The sequence below is a fragment of the Megalops cyprinoides genome, chromosome 12 (genome assembly GCF_013368585.1).
Source record: "Megalops cyprinoides isolate fMegCyp1 chromosome 12, fMegCyp1.pri, whole genome shotgun sequence".
NCBI classification, from domain to species: domain Eukaryota; kingdom Metazoa; phylum Chordata; class Actinopteri; order Elopiformes; family Megalopidae; genus Megalops; species Megalops cyprinoides.
The window spans coordinates 21853878-21878500 of NC_050594.1; the positions used below are offsets into that span (position 1 = coordinate 21853878).

Here is a 24623-nt window from a genome sequence, read left to right on the forward strand (position 1 = left end):
AAACCCCTTCTTTCTTGCTTATATACTTGCTTTTTGTGCTCACAAATTCAGAAAGGACAGTGCAGGCACTTGCCTAGGATAGTCTGTGAATCTAATTTTCTATACCCTGATAGCACATTATTTGGATAATCTATTGCCCAGTATGGGTTGCCAAAGACTGGCAATTATTCTCCCGGATTTGTGTGGGAACATCAGAGGGTAAACTCTGCAGGAATCCCAGAGTTGGCATGATAAGGAGGAAGCCCTGGCCGTAACAGTCAGTGGGGCACAGGGACATGCTCTGTATTTGTATGAAACCCAAACATTACTACGAAAACACAAAGTTGTGTTTATATTGTGAGAAACTGTAAATGATTAGAACTGCAAGCTACGAAATAACAAAGCTTCAAAGCTTCCCAAAACTGAGCAAAGACTTTTCTTCAAAAAAAAAGGACATTTTTATACCCTTGAAAACTCAAAGAAAAACAAAGTAATCACATCAGTGTGATAATTCAAGTCGCACTTCATTTTATGTGTTAAGATTTAATTTAAAACGTGTTCGCCATTAAACTTGACGATTCGTGACGGGATAAACACGGCTCATTTTTTCGAATAGCTCTGGATAGATGATCCTGCAAAGACATCTGGTGCAGCGATACGTATACAAAAAAATTAAAGCCACCGAGTCAAATGCATTTCATCTTTGGGGAATACAAGCTGTAGGTGTCTGGACCAAGCTGTTAGCAGGGAAAATCACTAATTGCAATCGTCGGGGAGTTAATTCTTCTGACATTTCGTGCCAAACCAGTGAGACCAGGAGTGGAAGTAGCACGTAGTAGCATACTTCACGTGACTGGTGGCTTCTCCAAGAAGTGTTGGAGTACTCCCTGCTCGGATCTCTTCACTACCTAGCTAGAAACTGCGCTTCCAGTAGGACAGGCAACCGCGGCGCCAGTGTGCTTCTGTTACCATACCGATACCGGTATTAAATCTGCAACATAGCTTCATCGGAAACTACCGACATTTCAGGAGCGAGATGAACCCGTCCAACCTGAGTAGATAACAGGATCAACTTGACCCCTGGAAGTTGATGGACTGACAGAAACGGTCAATCAGAAGAAAGACTATTTAGCTAGCTACACGTGGAAGCGTAGCTAGCTACCAAGAAAATAAAAAGTGGTAGGTCGAACCGTTTCTTCTCTATTTTTGTTTATTTTATCCAACGCTGCACAGTTAACGATGCAGATTGACTAGTTTGTTTAATTAAGATGCGTTTGCAAGTTAGCTTGCCAAGCTGTAGTGAAATGTGGGAGTTCAGCCAGAGGGGTGGAATGGGAGAGCGAGTAAGGCAAGATGCGCGCGTCTCAAAAATTAAGACAGTACTCCGCTCTACCTTTCGAGTTAATATTAGCTAATGTTATTACCACCAGCATCGTTTATCCTGCTAGCTAACTGAACGTCACCTAGGTAGCCAGCACACGTCCGATGCTTGGTGACTGTCGTCACGACTTTCAACTATTTTGCGGGATCTGAACAGCTCAGTGTCTGGAATTCTGATCTATAGTCATGGCAATCGCTGTGTAGAGTAGGTCTGTAAGAAAAAAATCAGCTGTGCTCATATGTGACTTACTTGCGCGAACACAGAATACCAATCTGGTATTGGGACTGAAATGTACCTATTTTAGAGGCGAGAAAATGATATTTCTGAAGGACACAAATCAAAACATAAATACTGTACTATCTTTTACTTTAAACATGTTTGTTATACATGTCAAAACTCTTTAAAACATTCGCATAAGTACAGTGGCTACCGCAAGACACGCTGCACCACGCCTCCCGAATTCAGAATTCGCAGCCGCTCTGCAGAGAGGGACGCTTGAAAACCAAGGTGATGCAATGCGAGCGGTAACCTTGTTTTCCCTTGTCTCCTGCGGTGGGACGTTGAAGTCTTTGAAGAAGAGAGCTCTAGCTTCTGGTGGTGTATAAATACTTAAGATTTTGAAGTGTCTGTACTGGCCATTTTCACTGTATGATGTCGTTTTATGTAGACAGCTTGTCTAGGTAGCAGATATCGCAAACAGAAATGTCTGTACTTCGATTAGTGCTTGAAAATTATTAATAATTTCCACAGAAGTCCGAAGATCCGTAAGGTTCAGGTTTCTAGACATGAAGGACGCTCCCACAGTAGAAATGCAGTGTCGAAAATGAGACGTGCGGGTCTCTGGAATGCGCTAGCAGTAACTGTCGAAAATGGAATGACAAATATTTGAGAACCGCAGTCTTTAGTACAGGTACCAATATTCTCTGCTTTCTCACAGTGTCGCTCCGTTGCCAGGGCATTCATATGTTGGCTAAGAAATTAAAGGACAAAGCGGTGAACTTTGTAGTTCAATGCATTAATTAGGACCAATGTGTCAGTCGTTATGAAGGAGTCAGATGTGCGTGAAAACTGATTTTAACGGACTCTCTACCTGTTAGCCCGCTATTCACCCATATAACGTAGCCTACAGGTAAGTCGATCAGTGTATTTTGCAAGCGCTCCTTCTCGTATATGTGTATATTAATGCATACCGCCGTTGTATTTCCCGCACAACTGCGGGGTTTCCACGTGTGCCGACACAGGTATGGGGAGACTATAGGATTCTCCGGAAAACAAGTCTGCAGGAAAAGGTAGGAGATAGAGGGAAGAAATGCCATTTAATTACATTTAATTTGATTACATTTAATTTACATTTATTTAATTGCATTTAAGATTAAATCAAGTTTTTTGTTTGTTTTTGTTTATTTATAGTTTATAGTATAGCATGTTTATAGTATAACATGACAAAACTGACTGTAAAATATAATGCACAACAAACACATTAAGCTTTTAAATTGTACGTTATAGACAGTATATGCATTGGGTTGAAGTACGAAAGACAAAAACATTTGACATTCTGCTGAAGACGAATGCACTATAGAGGTTTGCTCAGTATTGCTTTGATAGAAAACCATTATAATTTGTACAGTAGTATCTAAAGTTCAGGGCTGGAGTAGAAAATTAGCAATGAGTTACGTGCATGTCATAGAAAAGCTTGTTTTTGATATGTTACACCAGACATATATAAAAGCATGTAGTAGCTGAACCTTAGGTCTAGGGCTTACTTTAATTGATAGAAATAAACATGTGCAACAACATACCTGTCTTTGATTTAGCTGTGTTTAAGTAGTCATAACACCATATTCATGTAGAGCACGTACAGAGCAGTCCTTTGAGGGGAAGTTGTGAGGTTCCGTTTTTGTCTGTAAGTGAAGGCAATGTACTTAATTTGCTATATGGGGGCCATTTTAAAGGTTTTGGACACAGCTTTTCATAGAAGAAATTCATCATCTCCCTGGCTTTCAAACCTGAAATCTGAGCTGGATTCTCAGTCACACCAAGCCAGTTCATGTTATGTTTTCAGGTATGATGTGACAACAGCAGCTTGCTTGCATAAATCTTATTTTTAAAATGCTGTTTTGCTAACATAATATGGTTTTTAAAATCCAGTGTTGCGTTTGGACGCTGTTTTACTCAGCAGGGATATGAAGGTGTTGATTACCTTTTGTAATGTTTATACAAGACTTATTAACATTCAGTTACTTCCATAACGGTAATTAATAGGGATGAGACTAAGTGGTCAATTACTCAGAAATTCTACCACAACAATATTGATTTGCCTGTTACCCTTGTGCTATTTTGACAGTTACTGCCAATTAAGGCTGTTAGTGTCAGGCCAAAATTATCAGCATAAAATCCTTCCCATAGAAAGCAGAAAAAAGCATGTCTGGTCTCCCCTAATATTAGGCTCGTAGAGTTGGGGAAAGTTCTGTACTCATTTAGGAGCCCCCACTCTATAAGGACTGATTAGTGGTAGCTGTATTTCAACAGGTCTGTTGTTGGTTTGGAGGAATTGCTCCAAATTCCTCTTCTAGCATGCTGTTATCTTACATTTTCTTCCCAGCTGTACTGTGCTGTACCATCATGTCCCACACATTTGGAAAGCTTTCCACATTTGGAAAGGCAACTGTTGTTCCTTCATTATGCTCATATGCTATATGTTTGAAAATGTACATTCTTGGAAGTCCGATTCTGTTGTAAAAAGAAGATTTTAAAAAATTGATTGCAGATGATTGAAACCAGGTTTTTCACAAAGCACTGTTGACTACTGTAATTTCTGCTGAAAACGCAATGTAACAGGCAAAGTGTTTGCCTGTTGTGCAACAGATAATCAGCGTTCTTATTGCACAAGCTATAAAAACGATTACCGTGACTGCCCATTTGGTATAATTGTGTTGCATCTCCCATAAAAATGAATTTGTGGGACATTCATGCTTTATGGTGAATAAGGGGCTTCTTATCCAATAGGATCTGAGCTCTGCATTTGAAACATCCTACCCAAGTCCTTTGTAAGGTTTCCACAGCTGTGCAGAAATATACAGTATGATTGGGCAGATGTAGCTAGGTCTAAAATTCCCAGGCCAACAGCTGGTGACTGCCCTCAGTATTCAGTTCAACATATTTGCATTGTTTGTAGTGGCTATAAAAAAGTCAAAGGTAGCTTAGATAATGTATAGTCATGCATTTAGATATTCATAAATCTAAATTAATCAACGATGTTGCTAAAATACTGTGTTTTTTGTAATCTGAATAATATTACCCTGATTATGTTAAGAAAACAACATTTTTTTTTCAGTTTACACACAGTAGGCTGTGCATTCCTAAAGAATTGATGAAGTCATCCAAGTGAATTGGAACAGAGTTTGGCATGACCCTATAAGATTCTCTTAAAAGTTGGCATATGATATGATCAATTGAACTAGTCATTGCAGTCATGATCTTAGAATCACATTAAAGCTCTTGCAGTGCCATAACAGGTATTTGACTTTTGAGGTTTGTTTAATGTTTTTGTCTACTGTTTCAGATTTCAGAAATACAGATTTCGAAAGTATTATTTGGAGTATTGAAAAAACAGCATCTTTGATTTTGGTAACACTTTGCTATGAAAGTCTACAAACTATTGTATGAACATAGTAATCATGTATAAGGCTTATACCAAAGTAAGTCACTTTTCATATAGAATGACCCTTGAAGCATGTGTTAGTGCCTTCATTGACATTGCATAACAACTTTATTCATTATTCATAAGAAAATGTAGTGCTTTGTGATGGATGAAATAACATGTTATGTAAAGTGCAGTTTTCCAAGGTGACAGCACACAATGTCAATTGACTTAATGTCAACACTCTGACAAAAATTTTAACATACGGTCATGAATGATTTATAGAGACATGCTACTGTCTTAATGAAGGTATTATACAAGCTTCAGAAAAACATAATGTGTGCAAAATTTGACCCCTTTTGAGAACTGTAGTTTCTGTCTTTTTCAGTTATACTGAATATTGAAGCTGATTTGCAAGTAAACAGCTTCTGTATAGCTAGAGATTCTGGGTAGCTAATCATCACACACATCTCTGGTTATGACATTCTTTGGTCTGTGAAACTCTCTGGGGGTAAAGAATTCCCAACTTATGAATTCACATGGGGCTACACTTACTGAGGAGGGTGAAAAGTCAATGAATGTAGTGACCTCTGGAGAACCTGTCCCATCTGACAGGATATCCACGCTAACAGAACTTTTTGCTGGATTTCAGAAAAGTCACATTCTATTAGTGATAATCCCGCAAGCATGCAATGATTCTGGAACCATGCACATAAACTCCATACCTTTGAAGTTGTAAGCCTAAACATTTTTTAAATGGGGTGATGATTATAAAAATAGCTCATCATGATAATTTCACACATTCTTACTAAATAAAGAACCCCATTTATAAAAACTAGATGCCAACGGTCTTTGGATGTTTTATAGAAGTATTTGAAAAATTAGGTAGAAGCATGAAATCTCTATCATAGTTTTGGTCTGACCAAAAGGTATTACTCATGATGTAACTGGCAAAAGCTAGGAACGGAGAAGGGTTAAATATTTGTATCTTGGACAAACCGTTAAGTGTGATAATGGGATTTTATGTGTGTGTTTCCTTGTTACCTTGTAAATATTCTCCCTTGAGTATACAATATTCCCACAGGACTAGTTTTCCCATAAATACCTGGGTATTTTATCTTAAATCTGTAGGTAACTTCACACATGAATATTTCACCCACATGGTCCTTCCCCTGGTGAAGGGACAGGGATTCAACACGCACTCATCACATGATGCTTCAGTGATCTGTATTTTGTGTAGGAAGTTCATTGAACCTAATCAGTCCTGGAGACTTGAGTAATCAGCAACACATCTTCGCGATGCAGTTACTCCGTAAGTTCCGTCATCAGAGATGCATACACCTGTGACCCTGCAGTGTCTATTGTAAGTGTACTGCATTGCAGATCCCCTCAATTTTCAGCTGTTCACAGCTGCTGATTGGGCTTTTTTAGATCATCATCTCCTCAGGAGGAAGCAAGCTCCATTAAAGAATTCCACATTCAGAGACTTATTCATGTAATCTTTGCAGTGAATATTTATCCATGAACGTGATCTGCTTGGATTGAGAATTCACTATAACAGAATCAAGGTTCTTTGCACCATAATTGATGAAGTGATGAAGTATTTCAGCCCTTTTCACATTATGAATCTATTGACAGATTATCATTTTAAATCATGAAATTACCTTGCTTACATTGTTGTTTAAGGCACTGATTCTCAGTTATACTCCTGGGGGCCCCCTGCTCTGCACGCTTTTCTTTCCCTGCTCTACCTACCTGACTGAACTCATCAGTGGCACTTTTGATTAGCTGAGCACACCTGATTTAATCAAGAGCATGTTAATCACACTAATCAGGTGTGTTTGGAGCAACCTTAGAAGCTATGAAGGACAGTGGGCCTCCAGGAGTAGGATTGAGAAACACTGGTTTAGGGAACAAAAAATATTAATGAAATTCTGAAACAGGAAAAGCAAAATGCACCTTTTCATTTGTAAATTTATTTGTAAATTTCATTTGATCAAATGAATGGAAAATAGTCATTATTTCTGTTTCATATTTTCTTGCACTAATGTACTTCAGCAATTTGTTATCCAGCCAGATTTTAATTTATTATCTTGACAAGAATACCTGAACATCACAGGAGCAATAACTGAACAGAGATTTTCTGAAGAAACTGGATAAAATTGTGCATCATTATGTAAAATATTACAAATACAAGTCATTATCCTAAGGATAAATCTGAATTATATAGCTTTTATGTAGATTAAAATATAGCAGGTTTTGTATTTTACAAACTGAACAAATTCATGAATCATCTAGTTTAATATTGACTGCAACATCGATAATTGCAATTAACGATTCACCATTTTGTAAATTGAAAATTTTTTTAATGATGAGTTGCATTTACTGCCTTCCCAAAACAAATTCTTAGGTCTGGCTGACAATTGTTGGAATACCAAGTCACCTGACTGGCAACTTTTGGAGGCATCTGTGGAGGCTGTGTGGAGTTCCTGTGCTTGTGCGAGGAAGGGCAAACATGACCGGTGCATTCTCAGCTTCTCTGGAACCGATGCTGATGTGGGGAACATAAGCCCATGCAATCGACAGGTTTACAGAATCTGCATGAATCGGACAACAGCTAATTACTATTCATCATGTAGGTGTTGATTCATGCACACAATGATTAATGACTACCCAAGACCTCCCCCTGAAGAATTCTGCCTACACAGATGGAACGAAGGGTTATGTTTCCAGTGTTTTTTTGTAAGAAAGAAATGAAGAAAAAAAAAAGCGTGGTATGACCTAAGGACAGTTATGATAAAAACAGCTGTTATATGAGCATCCAATTCTGTTTGCCACATTCTTGCTGCTCCATGTAACACTAATCCTAAAAGGGTAATTTAAAATGTCCTTGTTAAATTTATTCACAGAATAATGTAAGATAATCATCTTAGAATAGAATCTTAGATGAATGTTGCAGCTGCCATTGTGAAAAGAACAAAAATGATGTTTAATTGATGGTTTCTGATGGCAGGAAAAATTTGAGCAAAGCGAAATGACTTGTGCGTGACAGTGTTTAACTGCATGTGCAGCATGCAGTAAGGAGAACTGGTACTGATCTTTTATCTTAAAGAAGTGATGTACATTGAAAATGGATTAGCTTACAAACTTTGTATGCAAAGGAATTTTGATCAGTTGCGTTTAATGGCAGATCTTGTCTCAAGATACAAGACTCAAAAGAAAATTGGAAACTGGCCACTGACACTCTCCTGGTAATATTTGTGCAATACCATAACAAATTACATACATCAGCCTAAACCGGAAAAGAAGCTGGAATGGGATCTGTGCCAATGGCTGTTTAATTATTTAAATGTTCGCTGTCATGGACCAAAAAGAATCTTCAGTGCTTTTGCCAGCATGAAGGCCGATGGCAGAAGGCAAGCTCAGTGCATGCAAGTCCTCTGTCCTCAATAGCACATATAATGGAGACGGGAACAGAACAAACCCATTTCTGAATCATACCGTTTGGAACAGTGCCACCTTGTCTACTTGGCAATGCGCATGCATGTGTATCGGAAAACCGTACAAGGCAATTTGATTGGAAAAAGGACTGTTACATTCAATTTCTAAATTAACCAGAGGGGAATATTGATATTGTGCTTACTGTTCCATTTATATTTTATCTGATGTTTAACATTTTTTCATTTTACACAAAAATGAGACAAATATATTTCAGATTCCTTTTATTTGGTAGGTCCCATGTTATGCACAGCAACACTGTGTTATCATTTTTAATATGACAAAGGCTGATTTATTGTAAGTTTGTAATTGGTGTGTAATTTGGTGCACCAAAGTTTTGATTTAATTCCAGTCACATTATATCATATTATATGTGCTGAAGAGTCCCAAAGGTGAGAGCCTTTTATTGCTTTCTGTCTGTTGTGGTAATGCTGAATATTCTGAATACTGGGAAAATTTGAAATGACTGCAGAATCCCCCAAAGCTTTATTGTCATTGAATGTCCAGCTGTTTGATTCATAGCGCCCATGACAGTTTGGCATTGCCTCCTACCTGCTGCTGAGTCACATTTTAAACCTGATTGGTTCTTTTCCTCCTTTTTCACTGCAATTTAGCTTTACTGGAGGGACTCCGCTCTTGATAGATGTGCTGCTGCTGGTTGCTGGTTGCTGGTTGAAAAACAACCTGCCCGCATAGATAAAATGCTTTCTGAGGCGCAAGCACAGCCCAGCCACTGCTGGATATGAGGGAGAAGCTTAATTAGTGTGTTTCAAATTCGCAGGTGAAAATTCGGATATTGGCCGTGCTTCTTAGTAGAATTAAGAGGTGCATTTCTCACAGTGGCCACACCACAACGGGTGGTTTCCAGTGCTAGATTATTGAAGTTTGGCTTCTGGTTTTGTTTTTGGCCATATCTTGTAACCCCATACATCAGTCTCCTAAAGTAATTGCCTTGCGCTCTATTTAGGATGAAATAATAATCAGACACATGGCCCATAAACACAGAGTATCCAGAAATGTTGGGCCAAAAGGTATTTCACATCTTGGGGGCTGAGGATGCACAGAGATTGTGTCTGTCTACCAAAGACTCTTGCCTGGATGGTGCTACACAGCTCTTTTGAATCAATATTATGCTTTCACAGTTTTAGAGATGCCAAAGAGCACTATCCTGCCTTCAGGAGCTCTGTAATCTTAGACCACTGTATAGCCTTTGATCAGCCAATGAAAGCTTGGACTGTACGTTAGTCTATTACTTCTTCTTGCTGAAAAATGCTCTCAGCTATAGATCATGGCATGCTGCAGAGGTCACCAAATTCTGTGTTCAACATGTAGAATATTTCAGTGAAGTGCAGAAAAAAGGATTGTGATTCCTAACAGATCTTCCTGTCTCTCAAAGGACTTCAAATTTTGGTGCTGTAGTCTACTCCCTTTGTGCTCTTACACCCCCCAGATCTGTTTTGTTCTCTCTGATTAAAGTTTGCATGTACTGTAGCCTTTACAATGTGCCAGATGCTGTGTAAATGATTTTTTTTCTAATGATCGTTTTCAGGAAGAAATGTGTACTTGCAAGGACAACAGTGGTACATTGAGTGTCTGTTTTGATGAAGAGGGAAAGAGAGTTGCCAGGAGAGAAGGGGGAGTTCGAGGGCAGGAGAATGAGCTTAGTCGGATGTGGGCAGAAAAACAATCTGGAAGGATGAAGCGTTGGCAGTCAGGGAGCCACACCATGTGTTTTAAACGCTGCATTGAGCCAGAATCTCTGTCATACACTGTGAGCAACACAGATTCCCTCATTATTATTCATCTTTGATTTTCAGGACTGTTGCTTATACACTGTAGCAAAAGTGCTGTTGCATGCTAAAATGCATAAATCGACCATTACCCTTTTGAGTAGTAAAAAGTAATTTTTTTAAATATATGTTTTTAGTCGTTCAGCCACAGGCCTGTGTTCTTGGCTGGATGAGAACAATTTTTGTTTTACATTTATTTTAAGGAGTGATTTAGTAGTTTAAAATCATTTGTGATAGGCTTGTGTGGACACGCAGTACAAATGGCCCCCCTCTTATTTATAGGTCTGATTCACTTGATTTTCATATCATGGGTTTTTGTGCTATGAAATCTAGTCTTTGCAGTGACAGAAGACACATTTCAGATCATGAGTAAACGAAAAAGGCTTAACTAAAGAGTTGCGGGTCTAGGATGGATTTTGCTTATAAAAGTGCAGTGTATTCTCCAAGGAATGTGATTCCTGTAGCTTATCTGGGGCGTACTTACATAGCATTTTAAACAAAACAGTACACAGAACAAAGGCAGGCAAGTCAACCACTTGCTGTTCTGTTCAGCTTCACAGAGCACCCCTTTCCCACAGCTGTGAAATAAGGCTTTCCCTCTCTGTGACTTTTGCTTTTGAACTACGGAAAGAATTTTATGTTTGAGGAGGGTTGTGGATTTGAGTCCCAGGTGGGGCACTCCTTGGGAGAGATACATTGTCCGCTTTGTTCATGTGAAAATGTGTTATAGAATACGTAAGATGAAAATTTATTGCATAGGCTTCATTGCCACATAAAGGTGTGTTCAAGAAAATGTGAAAAGATAGTCATAGAAACAATTTTAAAATCTATGCTACTAAATGGGTTCTTAGCCATTCCAACCCCCAACCTGCTTGTTACTAAAGGTTTTTTGTGTGTGTGTGAACTACTGTTCATAAGCAGGGGTTCATTCTTTCCGAAAAGCAAAAAGGCAGCACTAGTCACGCTTCTAATTCTTAAAAATAGCCATATATTCACCTCTACATTGTCTGTTTTGATCCATCATCAGTACTCCATTACTCCATTACAGTACTATTTACTTTGCAGGGAAGGAGTACTGATTGGAATAGAATTTAATCATATAAATTTTGCTTTGAATAAAGTAACAGCACAATCTATTTTAATACCAAAATGTGATGTTTATATCTGCATATTTAGCTAGCAAATGTCTGTATCTGACGGTAAGGTTTGGTAGCCATTGATCTACTAAATCAAATTCAGTAGGAATGATATTTATCATTCTTTTTGTGTTCATTATTAATTAACAGTGATACTTGCAGCTTAACTGGTAAAAAAATAGACTGGTAGTCCATGAATGATATTTAGGAATCTTTGTATTTTGGAAAAGATAGCAATTGTGTATCATTCCAAAAGCATTTTTGAAGAAATTTATGGCATTGTCTTTTGTTCATCTGGGTTTCATTGAAATCTGGATCATCATTGCAGTTCTCAGAGGTCTCAGTCTTATCTGATGAGTGTGAAGAGTCTAGAAAGGGGAAGATATGGGTGTAGACACACTGTGGATGATTTTGATACCGGCTCCAGCTGAGCACGCTCGCACTGCCGGCGTTGCTAATGAAAAGCCTTCACACTGCTTCAAGAGTGGCGGGCTCCACCGTAGCCCAGCGGATTTCATATTAGCACAGTGGGTGGGCATGAAAATGCAGCGCTGCTCTTTGCCTCCGAGGGGAAGCGTGTGTTTCTAGGGTTAATTTTCACCGTGGAAGCGCACGGTGGGGATGAGTTTGTCTTCCCCCGTCTGACGGCCAGCCGGTCGAGGGATCTTGTGCTTGCGGTAGTCACCCACCTGGGAGATTGACTTTCCACCAGCTGTCAACAGCTGGAGAGGAGGAAGAGAGCCTTAGCTGTCAGCTGGAAGGCTGCGGCAGAGAGGTCACACTTCTCAGATTAGTGTTCCTGGGGACGGGTGGACGGGAATCCCTGATGATCAGCTGTCTTTCTGTCCGTTTGATCTTTTACTTTGCAATTTGTTGCAGAGCGGTTTGTATTTCATATTTTTTTTCCTCTTCCCCTCCAGGCCTGAAACTGCTGTGAAACAGCTATTTTAGCTTTTACACAAAGCAGAGTTAGTAATACGCCTGCTACAGCACCCTGGTCCACAGAGGGCATTTCCCTTTGTAGTCTTGGACTGGAACTTTTGGATATTGCGAAGTTCCCTGCAGCAGCTTAGAAAGCACATTTTGAATCATTTTCAAAGAAATTATAAATTAAAAGTTCTTTATGGTTCATGTCATAATTTTAATTTTGGAGTATCATGGAATTCCAAGCACGTGTGATTATATAAGAGGATAAAAGCCTCCCGGTTCTGCATATTAAAAAGGATTTCATTTAGCCTGAAAAACCAGTTCTCCTTGTACATTTGGCAGCTTTTCTCCTATTAAGTCCTTATATTACATCATAAAAAATAAGCTTGGCATATACAGAGGAGTAAATTTCCTTACCAGTTTGCATAGTTCAATTACAGCCACCGCTTTACTTTATGTATGCCCTGATTTTTTTTTATTACAGTGTTTGGTTCTTGATCAAAATGTGGTTCAGTATGGTTTATTTACTGTTCACTGAACTGAATCTGAGTTTTTAAAATCATCCAAGAACACCAAATTTAGAATTTGTGTTATTATTTTGGCATGAGTGTTTTTACAATATGAATTTACTTAAAGATTTACTTACTGAATATCCTGTAATACACTTGAACAAATGAACAGTAACTTACAAATTACTGCAAATCAGAAATCAAGAGGTATCAGGAATCAAGGGAGCATGTCATATATTTAAGTACTCATAAATCAAGTCGGGTCTAAGGACTTTTTTTTAGCATGTGTACCTACTAAACTGCAAAATAGCAAACAGCATAGCTCAGTTTTTGATAAATTTATCCTTTTAAGGTAATGACACTGATTCAAACAAAAGGTGTCTTAGTTGCAAGTTTCAAGTTCAACTTTATTGTCATGTGTATTAAAAATACAATGAAATATATGTGCTCTGACTCTCTCTGCCTTAACATAAAGGGCACACCATCACAAAGCCAACAAGGAAGGACACTACAGACCTACACAGAGTATGTATACCATGTACACGTATGTAAACATTATATACACAATATACAATACACAATAACATTACATGCTATACAACAACAATGTGCAGTGCATATGATTGCAATAGCTGTTCACTGAACTGAATCTTAGGCCTAACATGCAGTGTTGGCATGAAGCCTACACTGATACTGATAAGAAAAACCAGAGGTATGCAGCAGACATTTTCAGTATTTTCATATCTTCAATGCCACAGCTGTGTCTGTGTTTGCCCTATTCATGGCTCCACTGTTCAATGAAGAGTGTAGTCGTGTGCATGCATTTGAATTTGAATTTTAAAGCACCCTTTGTGATTGTTAGCACCTGGACTACACTAATGCATCCTCATTCAGACTTCTAATAATGCTTCTAATAATAACTCCTAATATTTTTCCATGTAACATGAATTGAGCATGTGTGCTTCTAAAGTTACTGAGACAAAGCTGTTTAACAGTTACAATTGTTACAGTGCTGAATTGTGCAGAACTGTAGATGATGGTAGTGGTTTGTGATTGGGGATCAAGGTGTTTCTCTGAATGTTATACCAAATAAATAGAAGTATTTGCTGCAAGCAGTATTAAAGGGGGTTAGGCATTGTAAGGAATTGGCTGCTGTATCATATGAAGCACAGCACACTGTATTCTATTACAGACAGTTCCCTATAACAGTGTTTCTCAACCCTCTCCTGGAGGACCCCCTGCCCTGCATGTTTTAGATCTCTCCCTGGTCCATCACAGCTGATTCAAATGATCAACTCGTTATGAACTCCTGAAGCTGCTTAAGAACAAACTGATCATTTGAATCAACTGTGTTGGAGCAGGGAGAGATCTAAAACATGCAGGGCAGGGGGTCCTCCAGGAGAGGGTTGAGAAAAACTGCTCTATAATATAAATGGATTTCATAGTTCAATCTCAAACCATGTAGGCTTCAAAGAAATTTGAAAATTGTAGTGTTTGTGGTGCCTATGTTCTTTAACTCATGAGTTTTAAATGAGCAACTTTTGTAGAGGCTTTTACAAAGCAGCAGTTTTCTAAAGTTATTTTAATCAGCTGTTCATAAGATGATATCATTTAAGTGTAATATCCAGCAGTTTCCACAATTGTGGAAATGCATTCAATATGAGTGGCTCGTGGGAGCTATCGTTTCCTTATTGTCTAAAATGTATTGTCTTAAAAAAATTGAAATTTAAAGTCAAGTATGGCAGTGTGCGGTCCTGAATGTTGGGTTGCAGAAAGTCTCCTTCATATGTCAGCAATGTGTAGCAAGTTTCAGAGTTCTGCAGCTTAGTTAGGTAATTTTTTTTAAAAAATGTGCAGAACATGCAGTGAAATCCAATTTGGCTTGCATACATTAAATTTAGTGTGATGACTTCCTGCAGTTCCAATAAATCTGAATTATCTCAGTATGAATCTGTATGCACCGTCAGTGCTTGGACCTCAAATATTGCTGCAGCTGTGTAACAGAGGAAGGACACAGACAAAGGCCTCAACAGATAAGAAGTATGCTTTGTTTTTACAAAAATGTAACATTTTGTTACCAGAATATTTCTTTCACTGTATCATATGATGTGGTCAATGGATCAGATTTTTTAAATTCAGGATATCGGTACACAATCCGGTAATAGAGATGAACAGTGTGACAGTAGCAGAAGATGAGCTGAGCAGATACTTCCCTAACATTTGTTCCACACCATGTATTATTATTATTTTTAAACAGTCACATTCCATTATGGTCAGTGGTGTCTTCTGCGTCACCACCTGCTGTCGTGATGCGACTTCCTCTCTCTGCGTGATCGCCCGGCTTGCCGCTCTTTCCCGACGTTTTTGAAGTTTCTCAAAGAAGTGGCAGAAGAATAATATCGATCTATAACAACAGGGCTCCTAATACACACCTGTGGTGCTTGGATTTCTTGTAATAAAAGTTGGGAAGAAAACCATTGGGGTGCCTGCGCGCCACAAGACATGCTTGCATTAGTCGGTGATAATAGACATTATATCTGACATTTATCACAGATGTCCACTACAATGGTCTGCAACACAATATTCAGGTCCAGTCAGGTTTTATACTTTATATTCAGTGATAGTGCACTGTTTACATCAGAAGGTGTGCCTCTTGACCTGAGTTACCCCCTGGCAAGAACAGCTAGCTTGTTGTTGAATCAGACATGCAGAATAATTGGTTCCTTGCCAGATTGCAACAAACAGATTGTTGTTAAGGCCATGGTATCAGTAAAGGAGATGGATGTGCTGCTTAGAGGAGGAAAAATGATGTCCCTAGCTGCTGCACTTGTGTTTGCTGTTATCATATTCTGTTATGTCTGTGGACATGATGAAATTTGTCTTTCACATGCCATGTTATTATTGCCTTTTAAGTGAACATTACTGCATACTCACCATTGCACATATAAACCCTTAAATTCAGAATTCCAACAATAATTCTGTATATGTACACAATTTATTGTGCACATATACAAACATCAGTCTCTAACAGGAAAGTCACCTCAAAGACTATAAAGGGAAAACTTGTTTCCTTTGAGCTCATAACAATAGAATTAAGACCTTTCTTGTCCTTGAAAATGAAACTTTTATTAAGCACAGTGTTTTCAGACGTACTTCCGTAATGGGATGTATTGTGCACAAAAATGCATGGCACTTCATTCATTTGTATTGGTAGCCATCCTGCAGGCTGAAAATAAATTTTCTCACACATCACTGGGTGGCATTAATCTAGAAATCTGTTCAGTATATATAGTTTAAAGATGTACATAATGTATCAAAAGCAGACATCTATGATTGCAAGTCTGTTCCCAGATTTGGGGGTAAGGCTCCAGAACTGACTTTAAGGTAAGACTTAATGTCAAGACTTAAGTTACACATTTTAAAGGGTGAAATTAGCTTCCAGCATGTTTCTTCAATAGTGTCTTGACTGCTGTACATTTATGTTAATGATACTGAATCTTCTGTAATAAGTTAGTCATTCCCTCAGTGTTTTGAATGACTAACATAATTAATAATAGCGCACAGCATCAAGTATTGAGGTAAATATGCTTCTTTTCCAAATCCCCTGGGCAAGTGCTTGGAACTCACAACTTGGAATTTGGCATGTTTAATTGGCCCTCCAGAATGTACCCGTCATTCCATATGCAAGTAGGCGGCACACAGCATGCCTGTAGCAGAAGTTGATTTTGCCACCGACCTTGTCAAAATTCTCCGTCTCGCACTAGAGGGAGATGGCTGATGGCCATGCAGGCCCAGACGAGCATGAGTTATTGTGACACAACCTTCAGGCTCAAAATAACCACCCCATCATTGAATTTTTAGGATCCCTTTTGCCTGATGGATGGGGGATAACATTTGTTCACAGACACTGCCTGTTTCCTTTCAGCAATAAGCATGCGGTCATTTCCTCCTTTGAATTTAATTTATGCTTCGAAATACATAGTGTGGAAGATCTGAGGAGTCGTTTTAGTTAGCAAATTGGCTGAAGGAACAGTTCCTCTTTTCCTGTATACATCACTTCTCAGAATAATTATTTTGGCTTTTTTATGGTCTTTGTGTGTATGTTAAAGTCCAAGTCATTTGCTGGTAATTTTGACTTGCCTGCATTTAATAAGCACTGCTCTGGAATATATGTGACCCTGACACTGTCAGTCGATGTACTGTTTTCAGTGAACTTGCACAGATTTGTATATGAGTGTAATGATTTGTTTCAGTGTTCACTTTTGCTGGACAGTTAACCAGTTAATGTGCTGTACATTTTTATACTGCTCTGTGTTAAGGAATTTTGTACATGTATGCTATGAAGGTCAGATGATGAGACTGTACTTAGATAAACTTTGGTGAAAAATCAAGGTTTGACAGGTTTCTGCTTAAATTGTAAGGTGAAATTATTTGAAGCAGCATTTGAAATATTAGTGAGCTTTATCACTAAACTGCACTGGGTTCAGATTAATCTTCCCGTTTACTTTAACAGAATTTATAATTTACAAAATGAAATGGCTCTGGCAGTGAGGAGCATGTAGATCAGACAGTAGCACTTTCATTGTCTTTTGTAGCTCCTTTTATTGACATCAGCATTTTCTAAATGAGATTGGCTCTCGCTTTCACACCTGGGACTCTGCATCTCTACACAGATAACGGGCGGTTTGGATTACACTGCCCCTGAGACTGCTTCCTCATGCTTAAATTGCATGCTGGATCATGTGGGACCCAGTGTGACATTTACATGTGCCCCTTGAGCCAGTCAAAGGATTGTAAAAATAGTGCTCAATGCACTCACTATGCGCTTCTTTGTGTCCCTTGACAGATAATAGCCCGTGCTCTTAAGCTCCAAAATGAGTGCCAAATCAGCCATCAACAAGGAGATTTTTGCACCGCATGATGAGAAGATGCTGGCTGCTGTGCAGGTCAAGAGGAGAACAAAGAAAAAGATCCCCTTTCTGGCTACTGGAGGACAGGGAGACTACATGACCTACATCTGCCTGTCAGGTAATGCCTCGCCCTTTGTGCCCTGCTCCACCTGCTCTCAGGTACTGTAGAGGATCTGTTTGCCGTTTCACATGCTGACAGGTACAGTAGAGGTTCTGTCTCCTGCTCCACCTGTTCTCAGGTACAGTAGCACTCATGTTTCCTGTTTCACTTGCTCTCAGGTACAGTAGAGCACATATTTTCTGTTTGACCTGCTCTCAGGTACAGTAGAACACATATTTTTTGTTTGACCTGCTCTCAGGTACAGTAGGGCGTATATTTCCTGCTCCACCTGCTTTCAGCTACAGTAGAGAATCTGTTTCCTGTTCCACCTTTTCTCAAGTACAGTAGGGCTCATATTTCCTGCTTCACCTGCTCTCAGGTACAGTAGCGCTCATATTTCTTACTTACGTTTATATTTATTCATTTGGCAGACGCTTTTATACAAGTGAGGCAAAGTACAACACAAGCAAAAAGCCATATAAGGAGTCAACAATATTAGCGCTGCATGGCCTGCATGACCAGGTCTCAGTGGTTTACAGTTTAGTGGGAAACAGCACTTCAGCTGTTCTCAGGTACAGTAGGGCTTCTGTTTCTTGTTCTACCCCAAGCACAGCAAAGAGGATGCAGTCAGTGTAGAATGTACAATCTGGTGGCACATCAGTGTTTTCACAGATCAAATCTGTTAAGTCTAGTCACATTTCAGTGCACTAATTTACATTAATTACATTAATTACATTAATAATACATTAATACATTCTGAGCACTTCTAGTGAAAGTAGTGTTGTGACCTTCTCATTTTTGGTATTATAGACAGTTTAGGGAATAGCTCTCTTGGGCACCACCTACCAAGTAGAGTGGTTTGCAACAAGGACCTCTTTAACCTTAACATTAATTTAACAAATTAAATAATTTGCTCATCCACAACTGGGGTTAAAGTGTCTAATTTGAGACTTTCTGATTGTATTAAACTGCTTTATTGTCAGAGTTGCATTCTTAAACTTTTTTAAAACATGCAAAAAAATGAAGGAAGGTTGGGTAGGGTAAATTGGTAAGGCACCCAGAAATGATATTGTCAATGAACTGGTTAGATGGGTTTGTGATGCATTATGAACAAGTTTGCCATATTTTTAAGGTAACTTAATCTTCTCTTATAGTTTTTGGTATTTTTGTCTGTGTAGATGATTTCCACTTGCATACATTTAAGAAATGTGGTTATTAATAATCTCTTCTTGAATGACTGTGTGCGGATATAGATAACTTGACTTGAAACCTGAAAGCGTTGTACTGCTAATCAAAGTAAATGGTACTGGTGCTTCTTTTTTATTACTTTTCTTTATGTAGCAATTATTTTGGAAAGTGCATCATATTGAATTCTTAATTAATGTTCTTGTAACATTAAAACCTTTTCAGTGTTCTGTATATTTGCATTATTGAATAAAACTGGATACTGTGGACTGTGACGGGCTAGAAACTCATGTATTAGTGTATTATCTGGCCCTGGTGTTGAATTTGGAAAATTCATTCAGCCTTGCACTTAAGCCTGCTTTTTCTAATGCAATTTAGTTGTCACAAATAAAAGACATAAAAATGGTTTAGTCTGCTATTCAAAATAATCATGCCTATACCATATGTAGAAATATATATATATATATATATATATATATATAACTGTTACACTGGATAAATTCCTTCATTTTTCTTTCTTGTCAGAGTCTGAACCATGGGTTAATTGTGATAGACTAGTCGTAGCTTGGCACTTCACCTGTCTGAGGACTTCAATGACCTGCTGCTCAGAGTCACACTTCTGCTTATAAGAGAAGTATGTCTCCTTCTGCCTGCTTGTCAAACACTGTAGCGCTGTGACGGCTCTTCCTAAAAGGTCATTCACATAGAGCAGCAAGGTTCCTGTCCTGTAATTTTCTGCTCGGACTATTGTGTTTCTTCCCTTTTAGACCTTTAGGGTTTAATTTCAATACTCTAATGGAATGAAGAATCATTTTTACAGCTGAACTTATTGTCACATTGTTTTTGGCAATATACAGTATTCAACATCAGTGGTCTGCACTACATGCAGGGCCCAGTGTTATGGCTTAGATTTAGAAATTAAACAAAGAGGGTGGATTAAAATGGTCCATTCTGAGGTTTTTGTGTATTCAGAGGGGAATTTTATTTTTCCATTTAAAGCTAATGTAATGTTTTTGATTTTTAAAAATACATTTAGTTCAGCCTTATTGCCTCACAGTTACACAGAAAAGTGCTATTCCTTGCATAATTTGAAGGCTTTCCAGAGTCTCGGTATAGTTTGTTTACAGCCAGTAATTGCCAAAGCCTGGGTTTCCCTTGCTGCCTTATAGACATGATGCAGTGCCATGCCTAATCAGCTGGGATAATTACTGTGCTCTCATCTTTGCCGTACAGCTTTTGAATGTGCAGAGATCAATAGCGCTGCTGCAAATTATATTCAAATGAGTGTCCTGTTATGGTTGGCTGTGAGATTTTGTGCGGTGTACTGATGATGTGACTGGGAGAAACGCTGCAGTGTAACTGAAAGGTGTGAGTGTATTGGCCGCTTTGTACAGGCACAGGGTTACGGAATAAGGGTTAAATGACTACTGGGTCGTATTGAAATGATGCGCACCGTAGCATGAGGGTTTGATATCTATGCATTTTGTGTTCATTGTTAACAAGTAATGCGAAGATGTATGAGGTGTTACCACCTGCCGTTTTGCAGGCACCCTGGCCCTCTTTTCGCCTAGCTAAAGGGACTGATCTGGAACAGATTGTCTGCCCAGCGGTATGTGAGAACAAAATCGAACCTGTGCTCTCTTGTGGGGTCCTCGCTGTTAATCTTAATAACTGGCAAATGTTCTTGGTGTGGAAAATTCAAATGGCTCTGAGGTGTCCATTGGAGAGGATTTGTATTAATCCTGTATCAGGGAGGGCAGGAGGATGCTGCTGTGGGTGAGTTCTCAGGAGACAGCCATGTGACCGGGACTGACTGTGTTCACAGCTGCTCTGTGGGACCGCAAGAGACCCAGGAAGTAGCATGGAGTGCAAGGAGAATCTCATTTGTATTTGTGGAAACTGTTTGTGTGGATGGGATTTTGTGTTAAAAGCCATTGAACAAAACTAATCAGAGCAGGTCTTTTACTCCTACAGTAGGACTGTATTGATTAATCTAACAGTTCAAGTTAATATGAATTCTGCTGTCAACAGAAATTAGAAATGCTCATCTCGAATAGAATGCAAGTCCTCAGTTGTACATCAGTGACTACCAGTATGTTGGACAAACTAAAAAAAAATAGGTTAGGTAGAGACCAAAGGCATGATTGTGACAACATCATGTGAGCTAAAAACATCAGACGAATATGCCCCAACATCAAATGAGCAAGCAGATATGCCTGATTTATTCTTATGTAACCTCCCCTGCCAAAATAGAGAAGAGCATATTGTCAGTGTTTTGGTAAGTGAAGACATCGGTAAATCTTAACTATAATAACATGATAACCATCATACAGCAAAGGTACCAGGGCTGCACTAACTAGCAGTCTCATGTTACAGATAGCTCACCAACATATCTGCTTGTTGATGTTAGTTTTTCTTAAACTTATTGATGCCAGACGGTAACAAGTGATACTAAATAAATAACTATTCATCAAGTTAAGATGTATAGCGAGCAATCAACCAAGCTATCAAAATTGGAGGTTTAAAGATGTTATGATATGATATATGACAAGTATTGTACTTGGCCTCCAGCTAGGTCTGCAAATTGTGCTTGGTGGTACCTTTCCCAAAAATAAAATCGACTCAGCCAAAACAGTAGTAATCATTGGCCACAAGGTGTGCTTGTGTTTTGTTTGCATAGACATAATGATTAATCAAAAGATTGCAATAAGGAGATGTCATTTACATATGATTTCACATCTGATTTCTCTGGTCGTCTTTAGCTCAGATTAACTTTAATCAGCCTGTTCAGAACCAACTCGCATGGCAGACTCCACATATTTTCTGGGCCAGCAGACTGATTGCCTATAATTGGCTCTATTTGTACAGGTCTTAAAGGAAACATGCTTCATCCTGAATTTTCATAGATAAATTTGATCATATGTTTTTATACTTTCCCAACATGAGTGTAGGCCTTGACATAAACATAACAAATAACAGCCTCTAATATATGATCTATGTCTTAAATTACAAAGATAAAGTCAAGGGTTGATATTTTAGAAATCAATCCCAGGTCATCTGAGAGATATTTGCCAAAGAAGACAAGTGAAAGATGACTAGACAGACAATTTACTGTATTATCATGAATTGCTCCAAAATTGCCCCAAAATTACCAAGTCTCAGTTATGAATTTGCACACACACACAGTTTATTGGCACTTTGTGTGCTTTGAACACGCATTGATCCGCCACTGGCTAAGACCTCTGCAGTTGGCGCAAACCACCCCAAGTGTGAATTGGAGCAAGGGAAAACATGGAGCTACAGTGGGCGTGCTCACAGAGCCCACAGTGCCTGTGTTACTGGTAGCGGGAGCGTGTGTGTGCGTAGGATCCAAGGAAGCCTTTGCTCTCCCATCATTCTGAGAACGGCAGAATGTGTCTGCCCTTGGGCAGTCCAGTGGTCTTGCGTAACGATGGGACAGCTTGCCCCAGGGCTCGTAGGGGTCTCTGGCGTCATCCCACTGGCGGGGGGCTCCGCGGCTTAAGGGCCGATGCTTAGAGTACAATCGCTGCCAGACCGCAGGGTGTGATACGAAGAGGAGAGGGGGGCTGAGCTGACCCACTTTCATCACATTCCTTGCGTCCTCCTCGCCTTTTCCGCCTGATGAACTCTTCAACTGGAGGGGGATTTTATGGCGTGCAGTCCATATCACGCTGAATCTGCCTGGCTGTTCGTGCAGTGCATCTATAGGAAAATCACACTTGAGCAACATGACCACTCACAGTGTTCTATATTGCACCAAGAGAGATACATACTGACACCGAAGGAAAGGAATTGATTGCAGATACCACAAGTGAATGAAGTTAACCCATCATAATAAGCTGTGGTTCTGCTCTTCAGAAGCACAGAGCTGAATGATTTATCTTTGTAAGTCCCCAGTGTATGGTGGTTGCTGGGCTGTGAAGATGTGGCTCTGTGTGCAGACTAAGATTCATCATGGTTTTGGCCTGTCGGCCTGTCTGCAGGTGGTATCAAGGTCCTCTTTGCTGCACATTCACATTAAACAGTTTGGGTTTAAACGGTCCACTCGTACAACTGGTTGTAGGCTAGAGAATTATTCATTAGACAGTTTTCTGTTGTGGGTCATATTTGGACCTATCAGTCAGTCCTCTGTGTGCGGGACAGTGCCTCTCACGGCCAGAGGCCTTGGAGCACACCATTTGGTAGAAGATTCTGACTGTGTGTGGATGAATAGCATGAATAGCATGACCTTGTGAAACTAGGATTCTGGCAGAGGTATTGGCTTACTGCAGAGGATGCTGGTATGGTCAGTTTGTATTAGGCTTTCCGTTTTCTGCGTTTTTTAGCGGAGGGATCTGCACATTACATATCCATTACAGGGAATTAGCTGTGAGTGCATTTTTAGTTTGTTTATTTTCATCTCACTGAGGATATGAGAGCACTTGCTTGCTGAATTACTGCAAGCCTGAGGGAAGTTCTTGGAAATGAGTCAGTGTTCATCAAGTGAAATGATTTGACTGAATCACTGGCAGGACTTTTTTCTTCTTTTTTGAGTTTTTATTTCAAGGTTCAAATAGAACCTAATTCTTTCTCGCTCCTTGTCACTTTTGACAATTCCTAGACAATTAAACAGCTCTATTTTCTCTACTGAGCCTTACTTTATACATTAAATTAATATCAAAGCTTTAAGAAAAACGTAATAGTTTGAATTTATGTTAGAAATAACACTTACAATATTAGGATGTGAACTGAACCCACATTCCTTTTTCTCATGCATACATGCTACATCTTCATACTCCAGCCTTGGAATGTAATTTTATTTGTATTTTCTATGCATAACTCCCATTCTACCAGATGAAACAGGGCTGCATTGGGCTGCCATATGCAGCATGTAACACTTATAAAAAAGTGGTGGAGTTGTTTATTTGAACAGTAATGTCATCACAATAGACTTATGTATGGTTTTTCTAATTTACTTAGAATACACAGTGATTTATTAAAGATATTCTGTGTGAGTCACTGACATTACCACACTTGAAATTTATGAAGTCAGAACTATAGAATCCACTTTAACAAGAATCAGTGAGGGGAGGTTTGTAGGTTATTGTTGAACATGTTGTTGAAGACAGAGCAGCAGATCACTCAAAATGTGAGGGGAAATCTGAGAAGATGGTCTTTTAATATCAGGATGATTTGAATGAATTGCTAAGATCAACATGGTCAGACTCTGTTCAGTATGTGGCAATTCATGGATAAGTTTTTAAAATAAATAGTTTGTTAATAACGTAGTAGGTCAGTAACAGTTTCAGCAGGTTTACGGACTCTTCAATTACAGGTGAATAATTGTGTGTGTGTGTGTGTGTGTGTGTGTGTGTATGCATGTATGTGTGTCTGTCAGAGAGCGAGAGCGAGAGAGAGGAGGAGAACCATGTCTGTGTTTCTATAATGGAAGCCTGCCCTAATAAGCTTGTTAGTCTGCAAATAGGCTGACCTTATCCAAAACACACAAGTTGCAGGTTCAGGACAGAGTATGCAGCCCTGGTTTAGGAGAGAGTTCAGGAGGAAATG

The 24623-nt window shown here is 39.1% G+C and overlaps 1 protein-coding gene across 3 annotated transcripts in view; it reads left to right on the forward strand.

The window, feature by feature from the left end:
- The first annotated feature begins 698 nt into the window (after positions 1-698).
- The window catches only part of stxbp6 (syntaxin binding protein 6 (amisyn)), a 71650-nt gene continuing 47725 nt past the window's right edge, over positions 699-24623 (forward strand). Inside the window, exons 1-2 of one of the 3 annotated variants that reach the window (XM_036542676.1) lie at positions 699-1158; positions 17707-17888. In XM_036542676.1, the coding sequence (XP_036398569.1) occupies positions 17735-17888 (154 nt within the window). In that variant the 5' untranslated portion in view covers positions 699-1158; positions 17707-17734. Of the gene's footprint in view, positions 1159-1879; positions 1955-2606; positions 2650-17706; positions 17889-24623 lie in introns of those variants that run through there. The other 2 variants (XM_036542677.1, XM_036542678.1) reach the window with 2 other exon arrangements.